The 26,281-nt window shown below is 36.9% G+C and overlaps 1 protein-coding gene across 2 annotated transcripts; it reads right to left on the reverse strand.

Moving 5' to 3' along the window:
- Window positions 1-1,653: 1,653 nt before the first annotated feature.
- Window positions 1,654-24,479, reverse strand: LOC140322975 (uncharacterized). Of its 2 annotated transcripts, XM_072399656.1 has the most exons (12): window positions 24,351-24,479; window positions 16,506-16,617; window positions 14,768-14,894; window positions 13,820-13,986; window positions 12,473-12,593; window positions 11,295-11,461; window positions 8,413-8,555; window positions 6,053-6,254; window positions 4,277-4,367; window positions 3,753-3,828; window positions 2,410-2,471; window positions 1,654-2,022 (listed from the first exon to the last, which is right to left on the reverse strand). In XM_072399656.1, the coding sequence occupies exons 2-12, from the start codon at window positions 16,573-16,575 to the stop codon at window positions 1,755-1,757; spliced, it is 1,494 nt and encodes a 497-aa protein (XP_072255757.1). In that variant the 5' UTR covers window positions 16,576-16,617; window positions 24,351-24,479; the 3' UTR covers window positions 1,654-1,754. The 2 variants fall into 2 exon arrangements, with proteins under 2 accessions (XP_072255757.1, XP_072255756.1); XM_072399655.1 differs by lacking the exon at window positions 24,351-24,479 and having other exon boundaries at window positions 16,506-16,742.
- Between the last annotated feature and the right edge of the window lie 1,802 nt (window positions 24,480-26,281).

Genomic DNA, 26,281 nt, shown 5'->3' on the forward strand with positions numbered 1-26,281 from the left:
AAGTAAAAAAATATGCATTCGGACCATAAGACGCACCCTGATTTTCCCCCCACTTTAGGGGGAAAAAAAGTGCGTCTTATGGTCCGAAAAATACGGTATATTTTGCAAATTCTCTTAGACAACATTAAGGATTTTGACTCCTAAAGAACAAGTAAAGTTGACATTTTCAGCAATGTAGATATCTAACCAAACTTTCTTAAAAGCCATTTACCATATTTCTTTACTCCTAAGGAATATAGTGAAAGGCAAAGTTTCAATAGAAGTTTGAGCTGCTTGTCACTTTTACATTTTTTGGCATATAAAAAATACTATGATATGAATAGTCGTAGTTTTTATTGACAAAGAAATATAACCAAGCTCTTTTGAATGCAGAGTTAGAGATTTTAAAATTAAACAACTCAGGTGCAGTTAAACTGCAGACTTTCAGCTTTAATTCAGTGGGTTGAAGAAAAAGATAGCATAAAAATGTGAGGAACTAAAGTCTTTTTTTAACACAATCACTTCATTTCAGGGGCTTAAAAGTAATTGGACAATTGACTCAAAGGCTATTTCATGGGCTGGTGTGGGCAATTCCTTCATTATGTCATTTATTAATTAAGCTGATCAATGGCATGGAGTTGATTTGAGAGGGGGTGCTTGTATGTGGAAGATTTTGCTGTGAACAGACAACATGCAGTCAAAGGAGCTTTCCATGTAAGTGAAACAAGCCATCCTTGGGCTGCAAAAAACCCATCCGAGAAATTGCTACAATATTAGGAGTGGCAAAATCTACAGTTTGGTACATCATGAGAAAGAAACAAAGCACTGGTGAACTCAGCAACGCCAAAAGGCCTGGATGTCCACGGAAAACAACAGTGGTGGATGATCGCAGAATCATTTCCATGGTGAAGAGAAATCCCTTCACAACAGCCAACCAAGTGAACAACACTCTCCAGGAAGTAGGCGTATCGATATCCAAGTCTAACATAAAGAGAAGACTGCATGAAAGTAAATACAGAGGGTGCACTGCAAGGTACAAGCCACTCATAGGCCTCAAGAATAGAAAGGCTAGATTGGACTTTGCTCAAAAACATCTAAAAAAGCCAGCACAGTTCTGGAAAAACATTCTTTGGACAGATGAAACCAAGATCAACCTAAAAAAAAGTATGGAGAAGTGGTGGAACAGCTCATGGTCCAAAGCATACCACATCATCTGTAAAACATGGCAGAGGCAGTGTGATGGCTTGGGCATGCATGGCTGCCAGTGGCCTTGGGACACTAGTGTTTATCGATAACGTGACACAGGACAATTTGTTGGATCACCCAGGTTCCCCCATAACGGGATATCCTCTCCAGTCTTGGACAGCTTTGGTAAATCAATACTGGTATATTCTACACTAATACTCACATGTCCTTGTGGAGTACCTTGTATACCATACATAACTACCGTGTCGTGTTTGCTGTTTGTTACATACCATACTTCTCCACTCTAGGCCTAGGGTCCTGTTTGGCCTTGGTTAAGCCATGAACATTCGCTTGGACATTACTCCAGCCATTGTTTGGGTTTACTTTGATTTAATTTATCTGCCTGCTCTTCCTGCACCTAATCTCTGAGCGATATCTTTTTGCAAACTATTTGCACTGCTATTCATTTGTATTTTTTGAAACTTCCCATTCAAAGTTTTTCATAGTTTATTTAAAATTAAAAACATCGGAAATCTTACAACTCTATATATAATTTACATGTAAAAAAAAAACAACATCTATTGTCATGCTCAGTTGCATTCTGAGAACAAATATGGTCCATCAAAAGCAGAAAATGCAAACTCAGAATCCTTCTTCGCTTTGAATTCGCACTCGAATGTATCTTCGCTTTCTTGCTCACTTGTCAAGTCTGAAAATGGCTTATAGTCATCTGCAATAGATGCCGTAGGGTAATCTTTTTTAATAGGGTCACTTAAAACACAACTTTTAGCATCTTCCCCAGGAACATGTTCACTTTTTAGACTGTTGATTTTCTCCTCAGTAACAGAAGGCGTGCACCTAAAAAAAGGAAAAAAACAAGATTGTCTAGGTGGTTGAATATGGCACCCCTAACCATGACATCAAATTAGGTAACCATGAAATTCCTACACAAATATGAATACACTATTGTCAATAATAAACTAAGAAATTATTTATAGATTGGTAACAATTTGGAAAAAATGGTGAAACTCAATATTTAGGTATTTATTAGGTAATTCAAAAATTGGGATCTGATGCTTCCAAGAGTGTCAGTAGACAAACTTCCTCAGATTTTCTCTTGGTCCACACCTAACATCACCAATCCTGTATGTTTGCCAGCCTAGGAAACTATACCTAAATAGGACATTTTCAAATGTAATTTAATTATCCCCCTATTATATATATTGAATTCACAATTATACTTACATAATTATGTTGTTGCATGGTTCCACATACAGATGTTCTTTAAAGGGCAAACATGATCCTTTCTGCAAAATTAAAAAGAGCATCACTAACCTGTCATTTACATAAATAGTTTAATTAACATATATCTATTTTTAAAATAAAAGAGAGCAAAGCACAATATGTTTTGAGCTTTTTTATACCTTCCAATTTTCCCAACCATATTGATTTTTTTAGAATTTTTGTCATTAGGAAAATAGGCATCCAAGCAAAGTTTTTGCCAACTGTTTGGAAGTAAGGTAAACTATATCTGCTGGCTCTTTCATTACACAGCAATGAGAAACTCACCTTCATATCACTTGACCACTGTGGACAAAGAAAGAGCTTACTGAAGTTAGATAAAGGTCACCTGGTTCTATTAGAATCAAACCCATTGTCTGATATTTTGGCCATACTGTCTCTCTTTCTTTATCCTATGTAAGTCAATATCTGTAGATACTAAAAAGCTGTGCATCTACCAATGTCAATTAAGTCAGCTTCCAAAAGAATGTTATTGAGATGAACCAGTTCAACCTTTAAGCTGATTTCCCTCTCTCAGGCAGGTATGAGTATGAAAACATAAAGTTTTGTTGATCCTGTGGATTGGGGAGCATCATGGTACGGCGGCTGTGTAAATGACCAACTAGCGCACAGCTAGTCCTAAACCTTGCAAACAATGAGTTTTAGGCATGAAAGGTGCAGGTGATGTGACCACTACATTCTGGGTACAGTAAATGTCAAAAAATCTTGAGTGATAAGAATTCAGCACCTACATCACCTGTATACCTCCCAAAATAGTAATACTTTAGGGTAAATTGGCAAACAACTGTAGCAATAGGAACCACTGTGTATTGTGAGGAATGCAGGAGATCTAAAGAAGAACTAAAGAGGTTTTTCACATTATGGGCCACAGGAAAGGTTACTTTTTACATTTTTGCAGGTATTTCTCCTTTGGCAGTATAATTGTTGGAATATTAAAGTCATGTTAAAGCTTATTTAAGATTTAACTGATTGGGTTTTACATCTACTTTTTGTTTAACTTTATTTGAAAAGGATTAATGGCCAGTTTCCTACTGTTTTCCTGACTGTTTTCCATAACACTGATGTGATTGATTGAGGGTGTGGGAGAGTAAAATGGAACAAATTCAACTCTTTTAAACACCACTTGCTCTGGCATTGGACTTAGCATGAATCCAGGGAATGACAACATTTAATTTAGGAATTCAGTGGTTCACCAAGGTTCTGAAGTATTATTCATAATGATCACCCAAAAAAATAATTTTTACAACAGACCACATGCTTTTGATAATAATGAATACAATGCATGCCTTTGTCTTCTGTAAACTTTTGAAGATGGAGCTCTTGTTTGGATTTGGAATCTTTTCATTCCACTGCTTTGTATATCTGAAAAACAAAAACCTTTTTTCACACTGTTTTTTTCACAAATAAATTGGAAACTTTCTGTAACTAATGCCATCTAATGTTATTTCATGTAAACCTTATCATTCCCTGATATTTGTAGGTGCTGTTTATCTGATCAAAACCTGTATGACTAACTTGAGGCTTCCCCTAATGATGTTTTTCAATCTATGGCCTGTTCATCAAGGAACTTTATCCTCAATTCTGTATTACCAATGTACATGCGGTCTGTGCCATCTCTAGGGTTCCTAACTTCTTTAAGAAGTGAGGCTTAAAAAATCAAGTCATAAGAGAGATACGTAGGTTGCCATCTGTGGTCTCCTCAAATCCAAGAAGCTGGCCTGTCATGAGCTTCAGCAAACTTGTGGATAGGAATTCAGAAAATTGACTGCCACTGACCATATTTATAAAAATTCATATACGTAATACTTACTTTATTAGAGCTCTGTATCCATAAAAAACAAACATTACAGCTACGATGACACATACAGGAATCAGGATGTACAGCAAAAAGAGATTGGGAACTATAAAAATCAAACAAATCAAATATTAGAAATATATAAAATACTAAGTAATAATACTAACATATCAAAGTTGAACTGTCGTCTGTATCATCGGTGTAAATGAAAAGAACTGTGTACTGGATCAGTGTTGTACCAGTCAATTTCCATTGGTAATACCTCAACATGTATGGCATTGTATAGAGCCACCAATAAACAAAGGGGGCTTTCTCATTGTAAAGAGGATTTTTAGTTGATATCTCGAGACCTTTTTCGAGAAAGACTGGGGAATACTCACACTGCTTTATAATTACCAGAAATAACTTAATCATAAGGCCCATAGCAAATTTGTATGGGATGTTTACTAGTTTCAGGTGACCTCTTAGGCACACATCATGTCAAATAAGTACACCCCATAGAAATTGTTGACTTTATTATCTTTAAATATGCCATAAATTTCCATGGGATGTACTTACTTTTTTGACATGATGTGTGCACCAGTCTTGGACAGCTTTAATAAATCAGGCCCATTGGATCTTTATTCAAACAGATCCTACTGGTGAAGTTGACATATTTGAATAAATGACACAGTATATTCATTCATAAAATCTAAACTTGTGAAAATACGTATTTGTCACAGGGAAAATATAAGGAAGCCCCAAAATTAATCAACAGTATTTATTACAATGCAATTTGGACCTACTACCTTAAATCCACTTCTTACTTGATTACAACCATTTATGGTTGTTTTTTCACCTTCATATTGTTGTGAATGGTTTTATCATGCCAAAAATCTAAATATTTCTAAATAATTATATACTGTTGGAAAAGTTATCTATACTTGGTCTAGACTAATGTTTCTCAACCAGGATACCTCAAGAGCTTGCTAAGGGTTCCTTAAGCAATGAGCAATTTGTATTATTCTGTAAGGGTAACATTCTTCTCAGCGGCCATCAATGTAGGAGGCATTCTTCCCACTGACCACAATACTAATGTACAGGTTGACATTCAAAAATCTAGCCTTCAATAATCTGGATCCTTCAGCATGGATTTCAGAGCGCATTCTTCTTCTCAGCTTCTACTTAAAGGGTATATTAATGATTAAAATTCTGAGGCACTTTTTTGTTTAGTTGAACTAAAATTCTGTAAAATGGTTTTATTTAGTTGGTCAGCATTAAAATTTAATTTGCTTTTCCTTTAGTGTCATTTCATTTAGTGTTATTTCATTTTAAAGTATACAGCATATATAAACTTCAAAAAAACTGAATTTGCCAGAAACCCGAGGTTGCCGGATTTTTGAATGTCAACCTGTACGGTGAGCTGTGGATATGGTAATTATTGAAGGGGTTCCCTGAAGACCTGGAAGTAATTTCAATGGTTTAATGGTTTAGATGTAAAACAACTGTGCCAGGTGGATTAACCAGCAACGAATGTTTAGTAAAGGTTAGATTTACTTTTTACAAGTATACACATTAGTAACCAAAAAAACCCCATAGTTTCCTATTGTACTACTTAAAAGCATCTTTATTCGTTGTGCCGTGGGGAGGAGCTACAAAACTTTTTATCTTTATATCATAGTTTACAACACACGGGAAACACTCATTTTAGAAGAAATCATATAAATTCAGCATCATTCAATCCAAACTGCTTGCGTTATCTAATGTTAGTAAGCTGAGCAATTCCCAAAATATTTATGTGATTGCTGGTACCTGCTTTGGTGGTCATTGTTTGCACCCGGCTCCACTCACTCCATGGCCCCTGGTAACACTGGTTTGTCCTCGCTACCAAACGAACACGGCCCATCAAAGAGTAATTACTGCTCGGCTTAAGCTGTTCACCAAGCCAGAATATTTTCTTGAGTTCGTGGCTATTTGATATTTGTTCTGATTTACCTGGACAAACACTAGGACCCTGTTGGAGTAAAAATATCATTTCAAATCTTCACCTACAGCTAGCATTGGTCAACCAAGGACAGCAGATAGAGATGAAAAAAACTAATAATATAAATTCAGTTGTGGATTGCCCTAATTTGCACATTAGCATTTTTAGGGAATCATTTCCATATGGGAGTTGTATTGTTTTGTAGGAATTACCATATAGAGGTGCACCAATGCACCATGACATTTTTTTATTCGCTGGCTCTGTTCTTTTGGGGAAACTTTCCCATCTTTTCCTGTCCTATCAACAAGAAATAAGGTAGTAGTAGTTAATAATATTCAACTGGACTTCCCAACGTTTGTAGCCAATAGGAAGTAAAAGAAAATCTCTTCAAAAGATTGGAAATCCAGTGTCTCTCATCATAAGAGAGTCCCCAGTGAAATATTTCTTGTCTGTTTCTTTTCCAATAAAGTTTGTAGTTTCCTTCTTTTAGTCCAGGTGACAATGCTCATCAGGACAAATAGAAACTGTGATCTTCCCTATGGGCCTAAAGGCAGCGAAACAAAAATGTAACAGATATTCTTACCCCTACGCTGCTTTAAACAGGATTCTTAAAATATTAATGGATTTCTTCTGTGAGGGCAGGGAAAAAAGAAGTCCATGCCATGTGGGCACAGTAAAGTAAAACGCATACAAGAATTTTAATTACAATGTTATAATATGCATAAACTCTATTTGCTTGAAACGAATAAGAGGATCTATACATAAAGCAGCAGATCTGATATTTATCAAACATTCCCTGATAGAGAATCACTGCTATTGAAAATGCATGGACCTGGATGATTCTCTGCCAAAAATATTTTGGTGAATGTCAGATTCACTGCTTTATAAACAGACATCTAGGAATGAATATCCTAACCAAAGATTGGCTTGATATACTTCTAGCTTTATGCATTGACAAGCAAAGGGCTGAAGAAAGACAGTTCATTGCCATACACAAGTATATGATGGTTATGTTTCTCAACACTTGTGCTAACATGGCTACATCACTGAAGCTTATACAGTATATTGCATTGCAATATGTCTATACAAATATTTACATATATTGTTTAATAGGACAAAAAGTATCTTTCTAAATTCCCCACTGTTGGTCTTAAATCAAATAGTTATCCTGCAGATAAAAAGTTCACAAAGTCTTTTAGAATTTCTCCTGGGTATAATGATACAATGCAACCTCAGTGTTCTGGACATCTGCAGGTGGAGTTAACATCATTGCGTTCAGCCAAGGCAGTTAGGGACAAATGCCCTTGCCTGGCCTCTTGCTGTATTGGCATGGGTGTCATGTAAACAAAGACATCTCAGCTGTCATCATTGTGTTTAGCCAATCCAGCAAGAGGGCAGCCGAGGACAGGTTTTCCTGGCTTCTTTGGCTGAAGGTATTGACATGAGTTCTGAAGATTACGTATGTGTATAATCTATGTGTATGATTGTGTATATCAAATGGCTATGAAAAAGGAGATTATTTAGAAGTGATTACTAGTTATCAAGGGTTTGTAATGGGTTTAAATAGTACCATAATTAATTTGTAACTTTTTAACTTGCAAGTTTGCTTTAACTGACATTTTATGTGAATAAGGGACCTTCCTTTTGCTAGTACCAGTACCAGTTCATTCATACCAGTATCTGCTATGAATGAACTAGAAAAAGTTTAATGATAACATCTCAATGAAATTTTCATGATAACAGAACCCTGCCTCTGAAAATATCATGTCGATACTAGTCACTATTGTGTGCACAATGGGGCTAATATAATGGCATCATGGAACCATAATAAAATGTTATTGTTACCACCTAAACCACACTCTGATGCTAGCAATGTGTGTTTATGTGGGTAGAGACAAAAACAGAATATGAACTGCTCTGAAGTCCATAAAAGTCATGGGAACCTAGGTGGTGTAATACACATCAAAGAGATTGATTCCGGTAGATTGCACTTATGCCTGTGTAAGTCTGCGTTTTTTGACCAGCACGTGTAACCTGCACAAAACCTGAACCAACTTAGCCTGTCTTGTACCTGTAGTTTAACATGATGATGGTTATAACTATACCAAACAGACACTTTAAAACAGAAAACTAAATTCCCCTATGATACATGAAGGTAAAAGGTGTTTTTTTCTTTTGTGGAGCAAACCTTTATTTCCAGATCTCTCTCATCCCAATAACAGAGTTCATAAAGATATTTAGATGTTGGCACTTCGTTATGTGTCCAGGTAGCAATGAAAATCTCTCCTTTCCTTGTTTCATTAATTGTCAGGTTTATGGGTGAAAGTTGATCTTAGACAAAAAAAAGGTACAATTAAATTTAAAACATTTTTTCAAAGTCCTAAATATTTTTTAAAACAAAGCTACCAATATATTCTTTTCTTAGGATAAATGCTGGAGGCTGCCATTGCTGAACTTTTTCTGAAAATGATACTGGCTTGCATATTTTCTCTTTCGGTCACTGACCTGAAATCAGTATGTGTAGCTAGAAAGTCTGAGAAAGATCAGTAGTTCCAATTTGCATATGAGATCCGGGTCAATGACTCAGAAATCACTGCTGTCATTATATAGATTTTTTCAGAAGGGGACCAGCAATAGTAGCTTGCATTTTTATTTCAGGATAGGATTCATTTAACTTAACAAACAATAATAACCCTTCGGCTAACCAAATCTGTATAATTAAACTCATCTTCTATATTTTATATAACACTAAGCCACTAATTAATATTATTATTATTATTATTATTATTAAACAGGATTTATATAGCGCCAACATATTACACAGCGCTGTACATTAAATAGGGATTGCAAATGACAGACTAATACAGACAGTGATACAGGAGGAGAGGACCCTGCCCTGAAGAGCTTACAATCTAGTAGGTGGGGGAATTTCACACACAACAGGATGGGAGATATGTAGTGGTGGGAAGTAGTGGTGGTTTCAATTGACAGAAGAAGACGGGTAGGCAAGTTTGAAAAAATGGGTTTTGAGCGCTCTTTTAAATGAGCAGAAAGTAGGAGCAAGCCGAATAGGACGAGGAAGACCATTCCAGAGAGTCGGGGCAGCTCTAGAGAAGTCTTGTAACCGTGCGTGTGATGAGGTTATGAGTGAGGAAGTCATTAGTAGGTCATTGGAGGAGCAGAGAGAGCGGCAGGGGGAGTATTTTTTTACCAAGTCAGAAATTTAAGTGGGACAGTAACTGTGTAGGGATTTGAAGGCAAAGCACAGGAGCTTAAATTTGATTCTAAGGTGAAATGGAAGCCAATGGAGCGGAGGGAAGGATGGATGAGTCTGGCTGCAGCATTCATGATAGATTGTAGAGGAGAGAGTCGGGTTAGTGGAATACCAGCGAGAAGGATGTTACAGTAGTCCAGACGAGAGATGATAAGAGCATGTACAAGGAGTTTGGTGGTCTCTGGTGACAGGTAGGGGCAGATTTTGGAGATGTTGCGTAGGTGAAAGTGACAGGACCTGGAAATGTTCTGAATATGGGGGGTAAATGAGAGGGCAGAGTCAAAGGTGACACCAAGGCAACGCGCCTGAGGGGAGGGCCAAATAACAGTGTTGTTAACAGTTAGATATATGTCAGGGAGAGATTTGGAATTTGAGCGGGGGATGATGATGAGTTCTGTTTTATCCAGGTTGAGTTTCAGGTATCAGTCAGACATCCATGATGAAATGGCTGACAGGCAGCATGAGACCTTATCCAGGACTGAGGGAGACAGGTCAGGGGTGGACAGATAGATTTGAGTGTCATCAGCATACAGATGGTACTGTAAGCCAAAGGAGGATATGAGACTACCGAGAGAGGAGGTGTACAGAGAAAAGAGAACCGGTCCAAGGACTGACCCTTGGGGAACACCAACAGGGAGAAGAGTGGGTGCGGAGGAGTTACCATTGAAAGAAACTTGAAAGGAGTGGTCAGACAGATAGGAAGCAAACCAAGAGAGAGCAGTGTCACAGATACCAATGGAGCGCATGATTTGTATTAGAAGGGGGTGATCAACAGTGTCAAAAGCAGAGGAAAGATCAACGAGAAGGAGCACTAATAAATCCAGGGCTGCATTTCTTCCAGGGCCCAATGGGCCATGGCTTAGGGCACCATAGCCATAGAGGTGGCATTTTTAGTGCTTTGTTATCCTGTAACTGTATGTAGTTATGATATTCCTTTTAATGGGAAAGTCCATCTCATAGGACTCATTCTAGTGACATTTACTATTAACTTAAAGAAGCAGGCACTGGTATCCAGCCCTCCTTCCCGAAAGAAGAATTTGGCAGGGAGTATGCCAACAAATCTGTGGTCAGTGCATAGACATTGGGGACATTGGGGAGTCTGTCTAACCCTTGGTCTCTATGGGCTAAGGACTAAAGGAGGTTCCAACTAAAGAAGTAATAAGAGGTGGTGGGGGCTTTCAAGTGCTCCATGCACAAGTGCAAAGTTGCATGTGACAGGACAGCATATGCAAGTTTGATTATTATTTTCCTCTAGTTTACTGCTGCTGTTATTATCAATTCGAAAAGTGTGATATGGACACTATCTTGGCACCCAAATGACAACCAATGTACCTTTTAATAGCCCCCAATAATGACTAACGGGAGAGAGGGAGCCACTAGAAATTGCTTGTCCACCAAATTGTCTAGAAACACAACTGGTGCACTTCTTTCATTGTCATTCAGCTGTATTTGACCACTCCACTCCTTCCACTTAGCAGTGAGTTACTCTTCTAACAGACTTTGTTTTGCCCTCATTTATTAGATATAAAATGACTTTTAGGCAGTTTTTGGTACTGGACTGGCAAACTCAGTTTTATTTAATTGTGGTCTATAACCTAGTTTGCTATATCCCCATTGCACATATCTAAAAAAACTTTAATTACTATGAAGGTTTCATATTCACATATTTCACACTTTCAAAAGTCATTTTCAGTATTTTTAAATCTTGTTGTGCATGGGTGCTCCAAGCTTTAATGGACACGTAACTCAGGAGAGTCTAAATAAATTACCTTAATTAACAAAACTTGTATACTTACATATTAAACACAGCACATATGTCTGTGGAGAGGCTTTATTTGAAGGTTTTACACTGATGGTCTTCATCAAAGCAGAAGTGTTCAGATGACTGTCAGTTCTTATGTTGCATTGGCAGAAAAGGTATTTTGGAATTTTGTGTTGGCAATCGGGCTCACATTCATTTGTACTAAAAGAAAAGTCAGTGTAGAAAAATGTATTAAGATAAGAAGGCTTAATATGACAAATATGGTTTTATTTTATTATTCATTTATTATCCATTCTTCTCCTGATGTTGCAAGTTTAGTCATACAGTATGTGTGGCTTCACAAGAACTTCAAGTATTAATAAGGAGAAAATCCAGATAGTTGAAGAGACAACATAAACTTCCAACAAACAAAAATGCCAGTTGGTGATTTCTTCTCAACACTCTAGGATCTTCGAGACAGCTATAGACTCCTACCTGTAGCCCAAAAATGTCCCAGGGGCAAAAGACATCCTGAAGTTAAGCTGAGTACAAATGCACAATTATTGCCACTCAAAATGATCATTATTGAATATTTCAGGTGACAGTTTTATGAGAAATCATTGTACACACATCCTGCTAAATTGCTGCCTGTCAATTTTGATAATCTTTTGATCCGTTTGAGTGATTTATATCAGATTTTTATAACATGTGAGCTGTCTCGGTCAATTTCTCTAAATAGTCATAGTGGATAGCAGGGTAGAGTTTAACTATTCTGCTACTTATAAATTCAATAAAAGCCTATATTATGAAACAAATTCTTAGATTTTTGCAGAAAAATATGTATTACTACTTTGCTTTTTTGTTTTTGAATTGAAAGAGGCTTTAACCTTTCTTCCTATGTACACCTCAGGTGACGTCACCCAATGTAGTTAATGGATCTGTCCTGATGGATCCATGAATGACCAGCAGTGAATGACCATAATACAAGTAAATGGAGGAGAGAACAATGGGGTGCCACTCACTCATCCTGCCCTCCATTGAATAGAATGGCACTTTATGTACAACACTTGTTCTTTCATCTGTCACTGTTTTTATGCTGGAAATGACGATAATTGAAAGTGTGTACACTGCCTTATCACATTGGATAATCTGTTTTTTTTTTTTGTTTTGTTTTTTACTAATACCTTTGCAAAGCAATAACATGCACACAAGTTTACAACTCCAACAACTTACTCATTGCCATAAAATAGACCAAAGTCAAAAGATTCAGCTATTTCCTCTCTGACCTGCCAGGAACATGTGATATTCCCATCATTATCATCACAATGCAGGTTTTGTGGTTTGGCTTCATCTTCTAGGAGATAAATTATATAATATGTTACAAACAAGGTATTTCTCTATTAGATTTCAGTCTGTATATGATAATAACTTGCTATAAATATTCATACTTTTAAAATCACTAATCAATAACTAAGTACATTTTAAAGGCTACAACTTTCATTAATTGCAATGGGGAGAGTTATTTTTTCATATAATACACAGAACCTCATACTGACATCAAATAGCAGATGAACACAAACTAAAATAAGGTTAAAGCTGACAAAACCAAAAATGTAATAAAAATTCACTGCACTCTTGATCAAAATATGATCAAAATATCAATCAAGGTTTGATCAGCAATGTCTGCTCAATGGAGGGAGCAGTGGATAATCAATTTGAGACGTTCCCGTCCTGCATCCAGAATTACAAAGCTAGCAGTGGCATCTTTGAATTTGACATTTTAATAGACTACTTCTGTTAATAGACTTGTGATTCTTTGCTGTTACGGCCTTGGGGTTGATGTTGTCATGGAACAGAATTTTGGTAAATAATTTATGTCTAACTTGTATTCAATACACAGACAGTATTCCCAGATGTTTTATTGCTGAATGATTGGCAAGTAACATGTTAGAACAAAAAAAATATCACTATTTTCAGTATGAAAGGATTCTTTCTGTGCCAGGGCATCATTATTATTTTGCATGAATGCAAGCCAGGACTGGTTTTCGGTGGATGCATCCCAGGAGTCTCCTGACTTGCGGATTACACAAGGGGATAAGCAGCTCATCTTGTGTAACCTGCAGCTCTATATTCTGCTGCCAGTATGGCAGATGCCCATTCTATACCAAGTGCTTTGTATGCATATGGGGAAAACAGCACATAACCCCAATGTCCCTGTTCTTTACACTGGAAAAGCTGTGTTTATAGGCATTATTCTCTACAGTATTGTCCCAAGAACCTGGACCACAGTGGACCCCCAGAAGCAAAGGATTAATTTTCTATTTTTCATATACATCATATAGATTAAGATTTTGATGTGCTGTACATTCAATTCAATGTGCCAGCCCACCAGAAGACCCACTTCCGATGTGCACATTAAGATTACAATGCCAGATAGTAAAATTTTATTTCTAGTAATGTTGATAATGTCTCCCTTGTTCCTAGAATGCCTGGATGCCTGGATAGCAATCAAAAGACTTATGTGAGTTATACATCAATTGATGATTGTAAATGCAAAGATTTGCAGATTTGTATCCTTACTTTCTTCTTCACTGTTAAGTCGGGTCTCAAGGCTTCTCTCCGGCAAAAAACTTAAACTAAAATGATCTGTTTCACTTGTTGCATTCAAAACTATACTACATGTCCAAATATTCTGCTGTGAACCCCTGGTTAGACTTCTCTTCAAACAAGCATTTTTAGAAGGAGATCTGAAAAGGAGAAAACACTTTCACTTACAAATAAAAACAGGAAGATACAAAGGAAACCTTTTTAAAGCAAAATGTACATCTGACCACACAGAGAACTGTCTACACTAGTTCTCATTTGACCCAAAGACTTGTAGCACATCTTCCTCTCCCCCCTTTAAGCTTGCACAGAAAGAAATGGTATTGTTTTGGCCGAAATAAAGGGACACATACTTTATTGTAGCTGCAGTAGCCTAGTTTTACAGTGTGTGCATCAATCCCTGCTGTTTGTGACTATGGAATTGACTGGTCTCCAGTTTTGTTGCGATTCTTACTTATCCTGCTCTTAGATTATCCTAAAGCCCTAGTGTTTAAAGTTATTGGACCTGTAACTCTAACGTGTTATTCTGGCTGCCTCTGCTATTCCTGCCCTCCCTACATTTCTGTATACTGAAATCCTTGCAATAAATGTCTCACTTATAAAGTCCTTAGTCTAAGTGTGCTCCCCCACTCTGTGACCTTGTTTGCCAAACTATTGCTCACCTGTTCTACCTAAGGTTTTTTATGTGTCTGACGAGTGTTCAGTATATTCATTCGAAATATAGGGCTCTGTTAATTAACTCTCTTACCGGTAGTTACACTTACGAGATGGCAGACTAACGTTAAATGGTTGATGGCAGCAACTGTTGGATTTCAGGTAACCCAAGATCTTTGACAAAGTAAAGCTAAACATAAGGGAAAGCGTTTTGTATGGCTAAAATTATGTAGATATAATAAGGCTATTAAGTCACAACCATGTACATACCTCTCTGTGGTTGTCATGAGAGTCACATTCACCAGATTTCCCAACGCCCTATTTTCTGACCATGTACAGGTCAATTTTCCTTCTGGGTATGACTGGACACAGCTTAGACTTTCCAATAATGTGACACCTAGGTGGAAATCAAGAATTAAAAAACACAAATAGTACTTTTGTAACTATTCCAGACAAAACAGTAAAATAGCCCTTTTCGAAGAAAGTCAGCTACATAAGAAAATAGAAGTTTAGTGTCTATGTTATAGAGCATACAAGAGGTGATCAGAAATACTTTTAGGAAGCCTGTAGGCCAAAGTAGCCCCACAGCTAAAGAAAGAAAAGGATAAGTGAAGGTCCTGCATGATGGGGTGGGAGCCAGGCAGAGGAGGGGTTAGGTTCTGGTGAAAGATGGGATTAGGGAGAGGTAAGAGTTAGTAAGGAGAAGATGTTGGGGAGCATAGTCAAAGAGAGGAAAGGGTATAAAGTTCTGGAGCAGTTTCAAAATAGAAAAGTTGTATTTTCACATACCCCGCCCCTTCAGTTTTGGTTTGGGGTTTAAAAAGTGTTTGCAGTGTGTCGGTTGTCAAGGAGGGCAAGGGTCTTGGCGGGTATATAGAGGGTGTGGGGTAAACCATCTTTGATGTTAAAGGGTTGAAAAAGGTGTTTTGAAGGTAGTACCCAACGATTATTGGCTATGGTCTCTGGAGTGGTGCTGGGCGGCTGGGGCCATTTTGGTTCTGCTGGCTTAAACAATAGTTTGGGGTGGACCTTGCATTTCAGGACCTGCAGCTTTTGGTGTAAAAACAAAGAATGGCTCAGTTAATAATAGTTTTAAATAACGTCTGTCCACACCCATTTTATAATTCTAAAAGGTAGTCAGTGTCCTAATTGTGGGAAAAGGGGGGTGGATTGGTACTGAGTGTTAAAAGGGCTGAGGGCAGCAGTTAGGGAAGGAAGGCCTACACTGGTCATGAAAAATACATAGTGGCTGCTATTGCTTACTTTTTCTGAACATGCTATAATTTTTGGTTGTCTAGCTTATCCATTTATTTCAATATAAGAAGCCGTCACTAACTTGAAAAATGTATATACATAAACACTTTTGCATGGTTGTTCAGGATAATGACTCAGAACATAGTGTAGTAGGGTAGCCAAAGGGTAAAAAAAACATTGCAGCTTCCAAAATTTTTATTGCATTGTAAAATGTCATTCCTTTCTTTGTTTAAGGTGATAAGGGTCCAAAATTCTATCTAAGGTTCTCACAAAATTTTCACTTTTCACGTTCACTGAGTTACTCTTTAAATATAACTTATTATTGCCCCTGAATGTTGAAAGCTCTCCAATACTGGAGAGGATACACTTTCATCAGTGAGCCTCGATCATTCAGCAAACCCGGAATGGATTTCTTAAAAGTCATTTGCAATTAGTTAGCAAATGTTTTCCATCCTGGACCAGATCCATTCCAAGTATGCTGGATCACCCAGCTTTACTGATGAAAGTGTATCCTTTAATAAATCAGGCCCATTGCTCCCAGGCTTCATACTAGTATTACTGCATCATTTTTTCAGTTGTTTTTTTCATTTAGGAAACAAATCTTTACCTTTGCTTTTTTTTTTACTTACTACAATGATTAGAGACCCAAAACCCACAAGGAAAATGTCAACTTAGAGGCTGTGACTGTATTCTGCAGTTATGTTTACTATACTACAGCGTGACTTTTGATGTATTAATTAGGAATCAGTCAAACCTTGGTTTCCTGGAACTGCAGACAGCAAACAGGAGGTTAGCCAACATATAACAAAACTGTTCTTCCTCATTTCTGCTGAAGCATAATCTACTTTCAGTCTCACTTCCAAGAGCTGTGATAAAACAAAAAACATGAAATATTCCAGGCAAATGTAAGACACAAATGAATGATTTATTGCAAGCAGTGAAAGTACATGAAATTTATGTGAGGGATAAGGACAAGCACTAGAAGGAGATGTTCAGTTATGTCCAAGATTGTAAGCTCTTTGGGGCAGGCTCCTCTCCTCCTGCCTGTTGTGTTACTGTTTGTATCTGTCTATCATTTGCAACTCCTATTTAATATACAGTGAAGCGTAATATGTTGGCGCTATATAAATCCTGTTTATTACTAATATTACCAATAATAATGTTGAGGTACAAAGAACTTTTTGAACAGACAATAGAGAGGCGTGTCATAGAAGCTTAACAGTATATTGCTTCTTCTCTTACTGTGAACAGTAACAGGCTGGGGGTGGTGGAACTGGAGGAAATCTTCCCTTTCCTCTGCTTTTCTTGCCTGAGTTCTACACAGTGTAGGCCCAAGCTATTAAACCAACATATCAGACCTGAATGTTACACTGTAAGAACTCCACTCTCCCAATGCAGTCCCAGGAGATCCAGGATCACTGTAAAGTACCAGTTCCACTCTTCCTTCACTTTGGCATTTTTGCCTTGGGTGCAAGAGAACCTTGTCTTGAACTGCATTTGGTACATTGTCAAAATGCAAACCATACAGTGGTACTACTTGACAAACTGCACCATATTATCATTATTATTATGTGGTACTGAAAACCATATTAGATATGCAGGCCATTTATTTATTTACTGTGTGTCTCCACTCTGTGAGCTACAATTTTTGTGTTCTACAACTTCCAACAAAGCTGGGAAAAAAGAATAAGTCTGAAAATATTCTCTTGGTGACATAAACAAAATAGGGGTAGGCATCCCACAGAATACATACTACATGTTTGTAATATGGATAAAAAAGTCTTTAGATGTATGAAACTGGATTCAACATCCCGTGAAATTATATTGAAGAAAGTAAATGTACAAATATGAGCTATATCTAGACCAGGCTTTCTGAAACATGAGGGAACCCTTTAAATAACTTTCAGTTCTTCAGGGAATGCCTATAGCTCACAGTACACTAGTATGGTGGTCGGAGGGAAGAATGCCTCTTACATTGCAGGCTATTGGAAAGAATGTTACTCTAACACCCTTGCCAAAAAGAACATTGGTGTCAGTTAAACTACCTGGGAGTCACAAATTGCTCAAGGAACCCCTAGCAATCTCTGGAGGAACCCTAGGGTTCCATGGAACCTAGAATTGGAAACACCAATCCAGACTGTGGAATTTCTCTATTTATTATTTAACCTTTATACATCTGTTTCCACTTTGCTCCATGATCATGAATGAGTATATATATAAAGGGGTTTTAATGGTTATCAGTTTCACCAACCACAGCTGTAGATCCCACATTCTCATACATTACTTACAGCTTTTAGTAGTCTTTTTAGACATGGCTACACAATGTCAATGTCAAATTGTCAACCTATATGGACAAATACATCCATGGCTGCAGGCCGCTGAATATGTGTAGTTGATAAGCAGTAGCCACACTGTTTTCAACCCATCTACCAGTCTTGAAAACAATGTCTACAGTATTATATATAGTAATAATTTCAGATGTCACCATTATTTTTCATAGAGTTGTACTAGGATATGGAAATTCAATGGCGCCTCAACAAACCTTGGCAATGCAGTGGTCATTAACCACTGGGCAATAAAAATACTTGCAATTGTAAAATTGTATTACAAGGACAACATTATACAGTATATATACCGGTATATATATAGTCATACAAACAATACATAAAAAAATTAACAAAGAATGCTAATGCTAAGAATGCTGTAAGTCAGAAACAAAGCATGAAAGAGATCACAATCAGAAATATTTCAGTGTTCTATTTTCCCAAGGAGTACAATGATCTATATTTCTTATGCAAGATAATTAATTCTTCAAAAGATCTTCACTTTCAATTTGATTTATAATTAAATAAAATAATCAGATCTAAAGTGAATCTGTGGAAAATTTAGAAGCCATTCGAGCATATAGTCAGTTAAGTTTTAAAAAAGTCCATCAATTTCCACCACTAGGGAAATAAACATATCCCAGATATAAAACACTATGGACATAGTTGATTCAGAGGAAAGAAAAAAAAACCCTGGTTCAATTTGCTCCAACAGGGAAAAGAAATTCTTCCTGATTCCATGAGGCAAAGGGAACTTTTTTGGGTTCCAGTTGGTTGAGGACAGATCATAGTGTTGGTAAATGTATCATAGCTGTACATCCAATTACGATCAATTTATGTCTGAGAATTTTATATCCGAGATAAATGATCAAAAGGGCAGTGTTTTTGGACAATTAATTTCCAGTTGCAATAATAATGCTGCTTATGTGTACCAAGTCTAAAAATAGGGCTAAAATGAAGAGTTTCCTAGTTGTGTAAAATATTTCCAGTTCTATTACTGAGATGCGAAGTAGTGAAAAGTCTCCCCAAGAGGCACAAAGTGAGGAGTAGAAATATGGCATTTGGTATACCCTATTTTCCAGTCTATTACATCAATACCCAAAGGCTGAAGTTCTGTTCAAATGCAATACCAAGTTGGACAATATTTACATATGCAACCATCGTCTGAGACGATGAAGGAGTAGCATATCCTAAATAACATATCTTAAATATCCTACAAATACCTGCCCTCCTTCCCATCGCCAATACACAGAATTAAGTTTTTTGTATTTCACAGAAGATAACAGCAGGCAGATTAAAATTTTCTATATTTCAATTTAATACACGGGAAATTACAAGAACAGATATCTATCAAAACCAACAGAAATCTTTCAATTCCTGTAAACAAGGATCTTTGCCTAAAAATACAACACTAACACAAACACCAAGAGATGATGTAATTTCTTGAGTAGTGATGTATTTGAAGTATCATATAATCATTTTATTCCCCTGAGTCCAGTAAAAGTTTGTTCACATACATATATGTGAACTGAATTACTTTATTTGGAAATGTTTTTTCTTTTTCAACTCCCGGGTCTAAGACTTTCAAGGCATAGAAAAATAAAAGAAGAGAAGCAGCCACTGGTGGGGATCAATCATTTTCTGAATCTCCCCTGGTTTTACCTCTCATTATCACTTGTTGGTATTATTATTTACATGTATTCTCCCAGGCGGAGCAGAATATCAGGTTGTAGTGTGTCACGTCACCTGGTGATTACAATTCTCATGAAATTTTAGAGAAAGAAAACAAAAGGCTTTAGAAAGTGGACAATTTATTCTGCTCCGAAACCTGGACAGAGTCCCGGCCATCAGCCCAGAGGACATTTCAGAGACATACCAGCCTTACAGACAAAAGGCTATCATTTCTGTTCTGACAAGGAAGGAATACAAGTGAATAACAGCACACATGCTTATATATATATATTATATATATTAATATTATACTATATACATATTATTTCCTTTAAACTGACCTTTCTGTAAAATTACAACTTGCTAATTACCTAACCAGCACAATATACAGCAACAGTATCTAAAAAAAGTATAAAATAGTTCTGCTCGTTATCATTAAAAACAGCACTGGAGATAAGTTGATACTATCAGTATTCTGAAGACAAAAGGAAGCACTTTGTCATTCTCCGTCCCCAAGTAATCACACTGCAATATTGTAACTTTGTAGTGAATCAAAAGCTACAGAAGAGGATGATCTGTGTCAGATTTTTCATTTAACACAGCTAAGAACTTTACATGGCCTAATATAAATTTGCTCAGTCCAGTAAGTGGATAATGCCAGTGTTCTGCCGGGAAAAGCATATGAAGGCCGGGTCGGGGGGTAGTTTAAAGCCAGGGGTGTGCATGTAATGGTGGCTATGGCCGGGGTACATAAGAGTCTGCAACACTAGGCAGCCACCTGAAACAAGGAAAATAAACACTTTTGAAGGTTTTATCCAATGTAATACTACTACTATATTTATTTTATTATGAGGGTTTGACTACACATGCATTGCATTCATAGCATGCCTTAATTTTAAACAATATCTGCTGATATACCTCTGTCTACGTCTAAAATCAGTGAGGCCTTCAAAGTATTTAAATTGATATAATGAGTAGATTATGACCAATCTGCAAAGAGCAAGAGATGTATGCCACTGACCAGGGAAACGGTGTTGTCCACCCCAGGTCCCGTGACAGTGACTGGCTGCTAGAAGCGAGCAGTTTGTATCCCAGTACCTAGAAGTGCCAGCTTCAGAATTGTGGACATGCTGCTAAGAAGCATAGAGCCCCGAAGAAGTGCGGGTAAGCTGAGTATAAAGCGGTTCCAGAAGCCCTTTGTATAGGCAATGTCACTTTGCCCTGCATGACCCAGATAGCATTGCCTTTAGAACGTTTAACACGCTATTAATTGTTTTAATTTCTGGCAATATCTGGTCATCTGAGGATGTGAATCATTATAATTATGTTGCAGCAATATTAACTATGAAAATGATTTCTACGTTTCTAGATTAAGGCTGTCCAACAGGATGCTAAATTATCTCTGCATGACTCTCAGTCTCCCCACACATCTATGGTTCCTAGTGGTAATGAATACACTCAAGAACTCAATGAACTTGATGGAAGAATCAACAAAGTATGACAACTTGACTCCAAATTCCATTGAAGTCAATAAGAGGAGAATATTACCACTTATGTTTTCCTACTTTAATGAATATTAGTCATACTGCTGTTAAACAAATGGCATGAGAAGCTGGGAACTGCTATAAAAGGACATGCCAATGCCCTTTTAAAGCATTTTAGCTACTTTTAAGCTGAGACAAACCATTTTTAGTCAAGTGGTTAAAGCTTTGAATTGCTTGCTACAAACAAAGGAGGGGTAACCAAACACAAATGAACCCATAAAACGAAAACCTCCTCCATTTTTTTAAATACTGAAAAAAACAAGGTAACACAACGTACCCCTAAAAAGGTTGGGTCTGAAAAACACAGAGGGTACACAAGAACTAGTAACCCATCACATTGTAAATCACACATAAAGAACATTGTATAACACTATATAGTTTCCCTCTCCCCATACTCCACTTGTGTGCTCTACATAACCTGCTCCAACACACTGCCATATAGCTGGTTAGAACCTTTTTTCTTTAGTGAGGGGGCTAAAACATACCACAGACCATCCTTTTTGCCATTGTTGACCAAAGTCAAGCAGGGAAATATGAGATGGAAAATCTGCACCATATGATCGGTTTCATATATTTGCTGTAAAAGGGAAATTGCTGAAAACTGCAGTCCCTCCCTAGTCCCCAATATATTCCCAAAATATAAAGTGATATAGGGAAAGGGCCAGCTGCACCCTTTATTCGTTGTACTGCCCCAATGGATCCTGCACTGTACCCTATATACCCTATTATAAACCTTAGCTATAAACCTGTTACTATATCCAAACTATCTTATACTCTGGTGCTCCTGGCTCTGTTTTAATTTATCCGGCTATTAACTGCTTTCCTGCTGAGACTGCTGTGTGTGGGTGCATACAAAACTTCATTTATAGTAAGACAGTATGAAAGGAAACAGTTTCTGCTGTGCATTCACTTTAGAATACCTATAATGCCCTGTGACACTGGTGTCATGTCAGCATTCCACAATAATGATGTATTTGTAAAATAATAATACCATGATACCATATAATACAATAATACCGTAAAAATAAGAATACCATGTAAATATAAAGAATTAGAAGAAGAAACCTAAAAAGCAAAAAAAAAAAAATAAGTAAATAAGTAAAACATACAACATAACTTAAATGTACTGAACTCCTGAACACTGAGACTCCCCTGTGCCATTTATAAGATAGTGTCTGCTCCCATCAGAAGATTCCAGGAAAGGCGTTATAAGTTTATGTACTGCTATTTTATCATTTTGGATAGCATGTAGGAAGGTTAGAACTCTTGTGAGATGTTAATCACTGTCTTTATTTATCTTAATAACCACAGTCTCTAGTGCAGTGATGATGGGAAATACAATATTTTTACTTGGAACAGAAACAGAAAGTTAGGGGAATTCTTACAAACAGTAAAACTATTATAGATTCAGCTCCGATGCTAGTCCCTTTCATTAATATTTTTAAATCTATTATCATGAAATTAAATCAATCCTTGTGATTGACTACAAGTATTCAATGGACCATCCACTTATTCAATATTCTTTAGGTAATACCATTGTTTTCTAATTCAATCAACTATCGAAGTCAAACTGTATCCCCAGCTTGAAGAGGGAGTACTCCTCAATTCAGGGACATCTCCAGTGAATTTATACTGAGTCTGGGACTAATAGTAGGACCTCCCAAAAATACAGAAACAGAATATAAACATACCCAATTATATTCAGAATTTTAAAAAAAATGTAGTTAAAAGTACTATGTGAGGTCTATTTATAAAGCAGAGAATCTACCATTCCTTGGAATGTCAATCTGGGGAATCAATCACTGCCATTGAAACGCATGGACCTTGAAGGTTCTTCACCAGGGAATCCCAGATTTACTGCTTAAAAAATAACCCCACTTGTCTTTTTGACAGCTCTTCTGAAGGATGGTTCTAAACAATTGCTTGCAAGTGATTATTTTTAGAAGTTAATGATTTATCAAAATAATACACTGAGATGATAATCCTGGTTACATCCTAAAGCATTAATCATTGAGAAAAGCCCCTGAGGATCCATAAGAATATAGGAATCATTGACAATCTTCAAATCATTGAGAAACTCATCTGAGAATCTTTGAGAATCTGGAAATCATTGAGAAATCGCCCTGATTACATTTGGGAACCTGAGAACCAATGTGAAACTTGAGAATCTGGGAATAATTGAGAAACTCTTCTAAGAATCATTGAACATCTAAGAATCATTGCAAAAATCTCAATGAGAATCTGAAAATCATTGTCCTGATTCTAAAAATCATTGATATAACCTTGTGATAATCGATGAAAATCTGAGAAGCAGTGAGATTCTTAGAATCATTGGGAAAAACTTTCGAGAATCATTAAGAATCAGATAATCAAAGAATTATTGAGAAAACCCAGGATTGCCTGGCAGAATTGAAGATAAATAATTGACAAAAAAATTCTAAATCAATAATCTCCTTCTTCTTCATAATTAATTTTTTTATTTTTTTTATTTTACTATTAGAAATGGCCCACATTTATATATAAATGTTTTCACTCACAAATCACACAACAACATTTGTCACATTTGGGTCAATTGAACAAATCACTAACTGAATTCAGAGTGAAAAATGTGTAAATTTGGGTAAACGTTGGGTGGATGTTGGGTCAAATTATTAGAAATAGATCAGTTACAATTATACAGTAAACATCTTTTCCATCGGCCTTTAAAGTGAAAGTAAATCTGTAGGTTTAGTAATATGAGATTAAGAACTGTTTTTTAGGGAGGAAACAAAGCCGGACTTCTTGAGTTCTTATTTGAAGTCATTCAGTAAGCAATGAATCCAAGACCAAGATGACAACTTCAAAGCTTGCTCCCAAATCTTTATCCTTACAGGTTCCTGTACACTCACACAAACAGCTCTGCCTAGGCACTGAGTTATAAAACATCTTATTGTTATAACTTTAGCTACACAAAACTAAAATGCAGCTGTAGAAGACAACAAGTGCTATCAGTTCACATGACAAACTGTACAATGCCAAAGATCAAACACATAGCAAAGGTTAAGCCAATAACAATGTTACCTCTGTTGAGCTTCCCACTTGATGTTGCTGTGAAACAATAGCTGTAAAATTTGCTGGTACTTTGCTTTTAGAACAGCTTCCTCTTTTTATTTCATGTTGATGTTATCTGCATACAAAAGAGAAAAAAAATCAGTTTCCTGTTAATCAGATCCAGGGTTTGTTGGGCAATTCTTCCTGTGAAAAGAGCTCAGGAGCAATAATGAAACGTCCCTAGTACCATGAAAACATATGCATTAATTATTAAATATTTCTAGTTTGACACCTTTTTCAATAAACTATTGTTTATGTCTCATTGTTTATTTCACAATTTGTTAAGAAGGAAAGGGAGGAACTGTCTGAAGAAGTTGCATAAATGTAAACTCTTTACATGGTTGTCTGGGCATAATAATAAATGGCATACATTAAGGACATGGCTGTAAAGTACGCGTCTTTCTAATACAAGATATGGTCTTGAATACCTTGTGTATGTATGATGGGTTAATTGGCAAGCTGCAGTGATGCCTACCCTCGTTGGTGCTTTGATAGTTATCAAGCTTCAAAACCTCTACGCAGGATGATGCTAAAGCTACGTACACATGTCCAAAGGTTCCCGCCCGATAATCGGCTCAGGACCGATATCAGACGAGAATCTGGCGTGTGTACAGCATCCGCTGTCCATCGTCCAAACGACCGTCCTGGTGGATCCACGGACCATGGACAACGAACGATCCTAATGCAAGGGAAATGGGGGAGAGAACACAGCAGGGTGCCACTCTGTCGTTCTCCCCCTCCTATCTCCATAGAGCAGAATGGTGCTGTATATTTAGCACTTATTCATGCATCGTGCAGTCCTTAGTTGTTGGAAAGGATCGTGAAAGATCCTTTCCAACGACAATACTTGCACGTGTGTATTCAGCTTTAGAATACATACACCACATAATATTGAGTAAACAATGGGCTTTCTTCAAAGTTCTTTGTTATTTGCAATGTTTTAAAAACTGGACCAGATCCATTCCAGGATTGCTGGACCCCCCAGCTTCACTGATGAAAGTGTATCCTCTCCAGCCTTGGAGAGCTTTAATAAATAAGGGCCAACATTTAATTAGAGATGACCAACAGCCATCCTCTGACCTCCTTGAGTGCTCACTAACAGGACTGAAGCCACACATTTATTGGAGTAAATAATGACCAATTACATGCTGCCGCAGATTATGTTTTATATTACGAGCCACTCACCTAGTAACTACATTTTATATGAAAAATCAAATCCATGAAGTGGGTAAAATCAACAATTGAAGCATCCAAATCCACTAACTAATTACGTCTCCTATCTAAGCAGATTTATGTGTGTGCATGTAACTAATTTAATTTTCATTTTGCATAAACTTTTTACTAATATTATTTTCCCTTTTTTGAAGAGATTTTCCTCAATTTCTGTTCTGTCAACTTTTTGCCAAACCAAATGAAGTAGGGGAACTCTCCAACAACTACACATTACAGGAATGTCCCCTGCAACATGCCATTTCCAGTGCCACTGACTTTTGCTTTCACACTTCTGTTGCTATTAATTATAGAAAATGTCAATAATACAGAATGAGAGCCAACACTTCTATCCTTAATCTTTTATTACTTCACAATTAGGGCACAAGTGTTTGTGACAAAACAATTAACAACCTTTGCTGCTCCTCAAACCGTGTTACTGCAAATACAAGCAAATATCAGGTGTATTTTATTTATTTTTCCATTGGTGGTGTTAACAACGTTGACTGATATTGCTTTTTCAATTCAATCTCTGGACCCCTCGCCAATGATATTGTTAACATCTTTAGCTGTTGTGGATTTGATTTCATTGGTGTTTGTTTCTGGCCTAGCTTTCGTCTGACCTCATATTACTTGTCGGCTGGATTAATCTTTGCTGGACTACCCATCTATGAGGTCTCACTCTGTCTGGA

This window comes from Pyxicephalus adspersus, chromosome 2 (genome assembly GCF_032062135.1).
Source record: "Pyxicephalus adspersus chromosome 2, UCB_Pads_2.0, whole genome shotgun sequence".
Lineage (NCBI taxonomy): Eukaryota > Metazoa > Chordata > Amphibia > Anura > Pyxicephalidae > Pyxicephalus > Pyxicephalus adspersus.

What these genes read in the sequence shown, in the direction of transcription:
- LOC140322975 (XM_072399655.1), bottom strand. Translation starts at nt 16,638, where the DNA reads ATGTTTTTTGTTTTATCACAGCTCTTGGAAGTGAGACTGAAAGTAGAT. An exon ending in TGCAGTTCCAGGAAACCAAG is followed by an intron (nt 14,895 to 16,505) that starts GTTTGACTGATT and finishes ATTTCCACCTAG; the next exon opens with GTGTCACATTATTGGAAAGT. An exon ending in GGATACAGAGCTCTAATAAA is followed by an intron (nt 3,829 to 4,276) that starts GTAAGTATTACG and finishes TTTGTTTTTCAG; the next exon opens with ATATACAAAGCAGTGGAATG.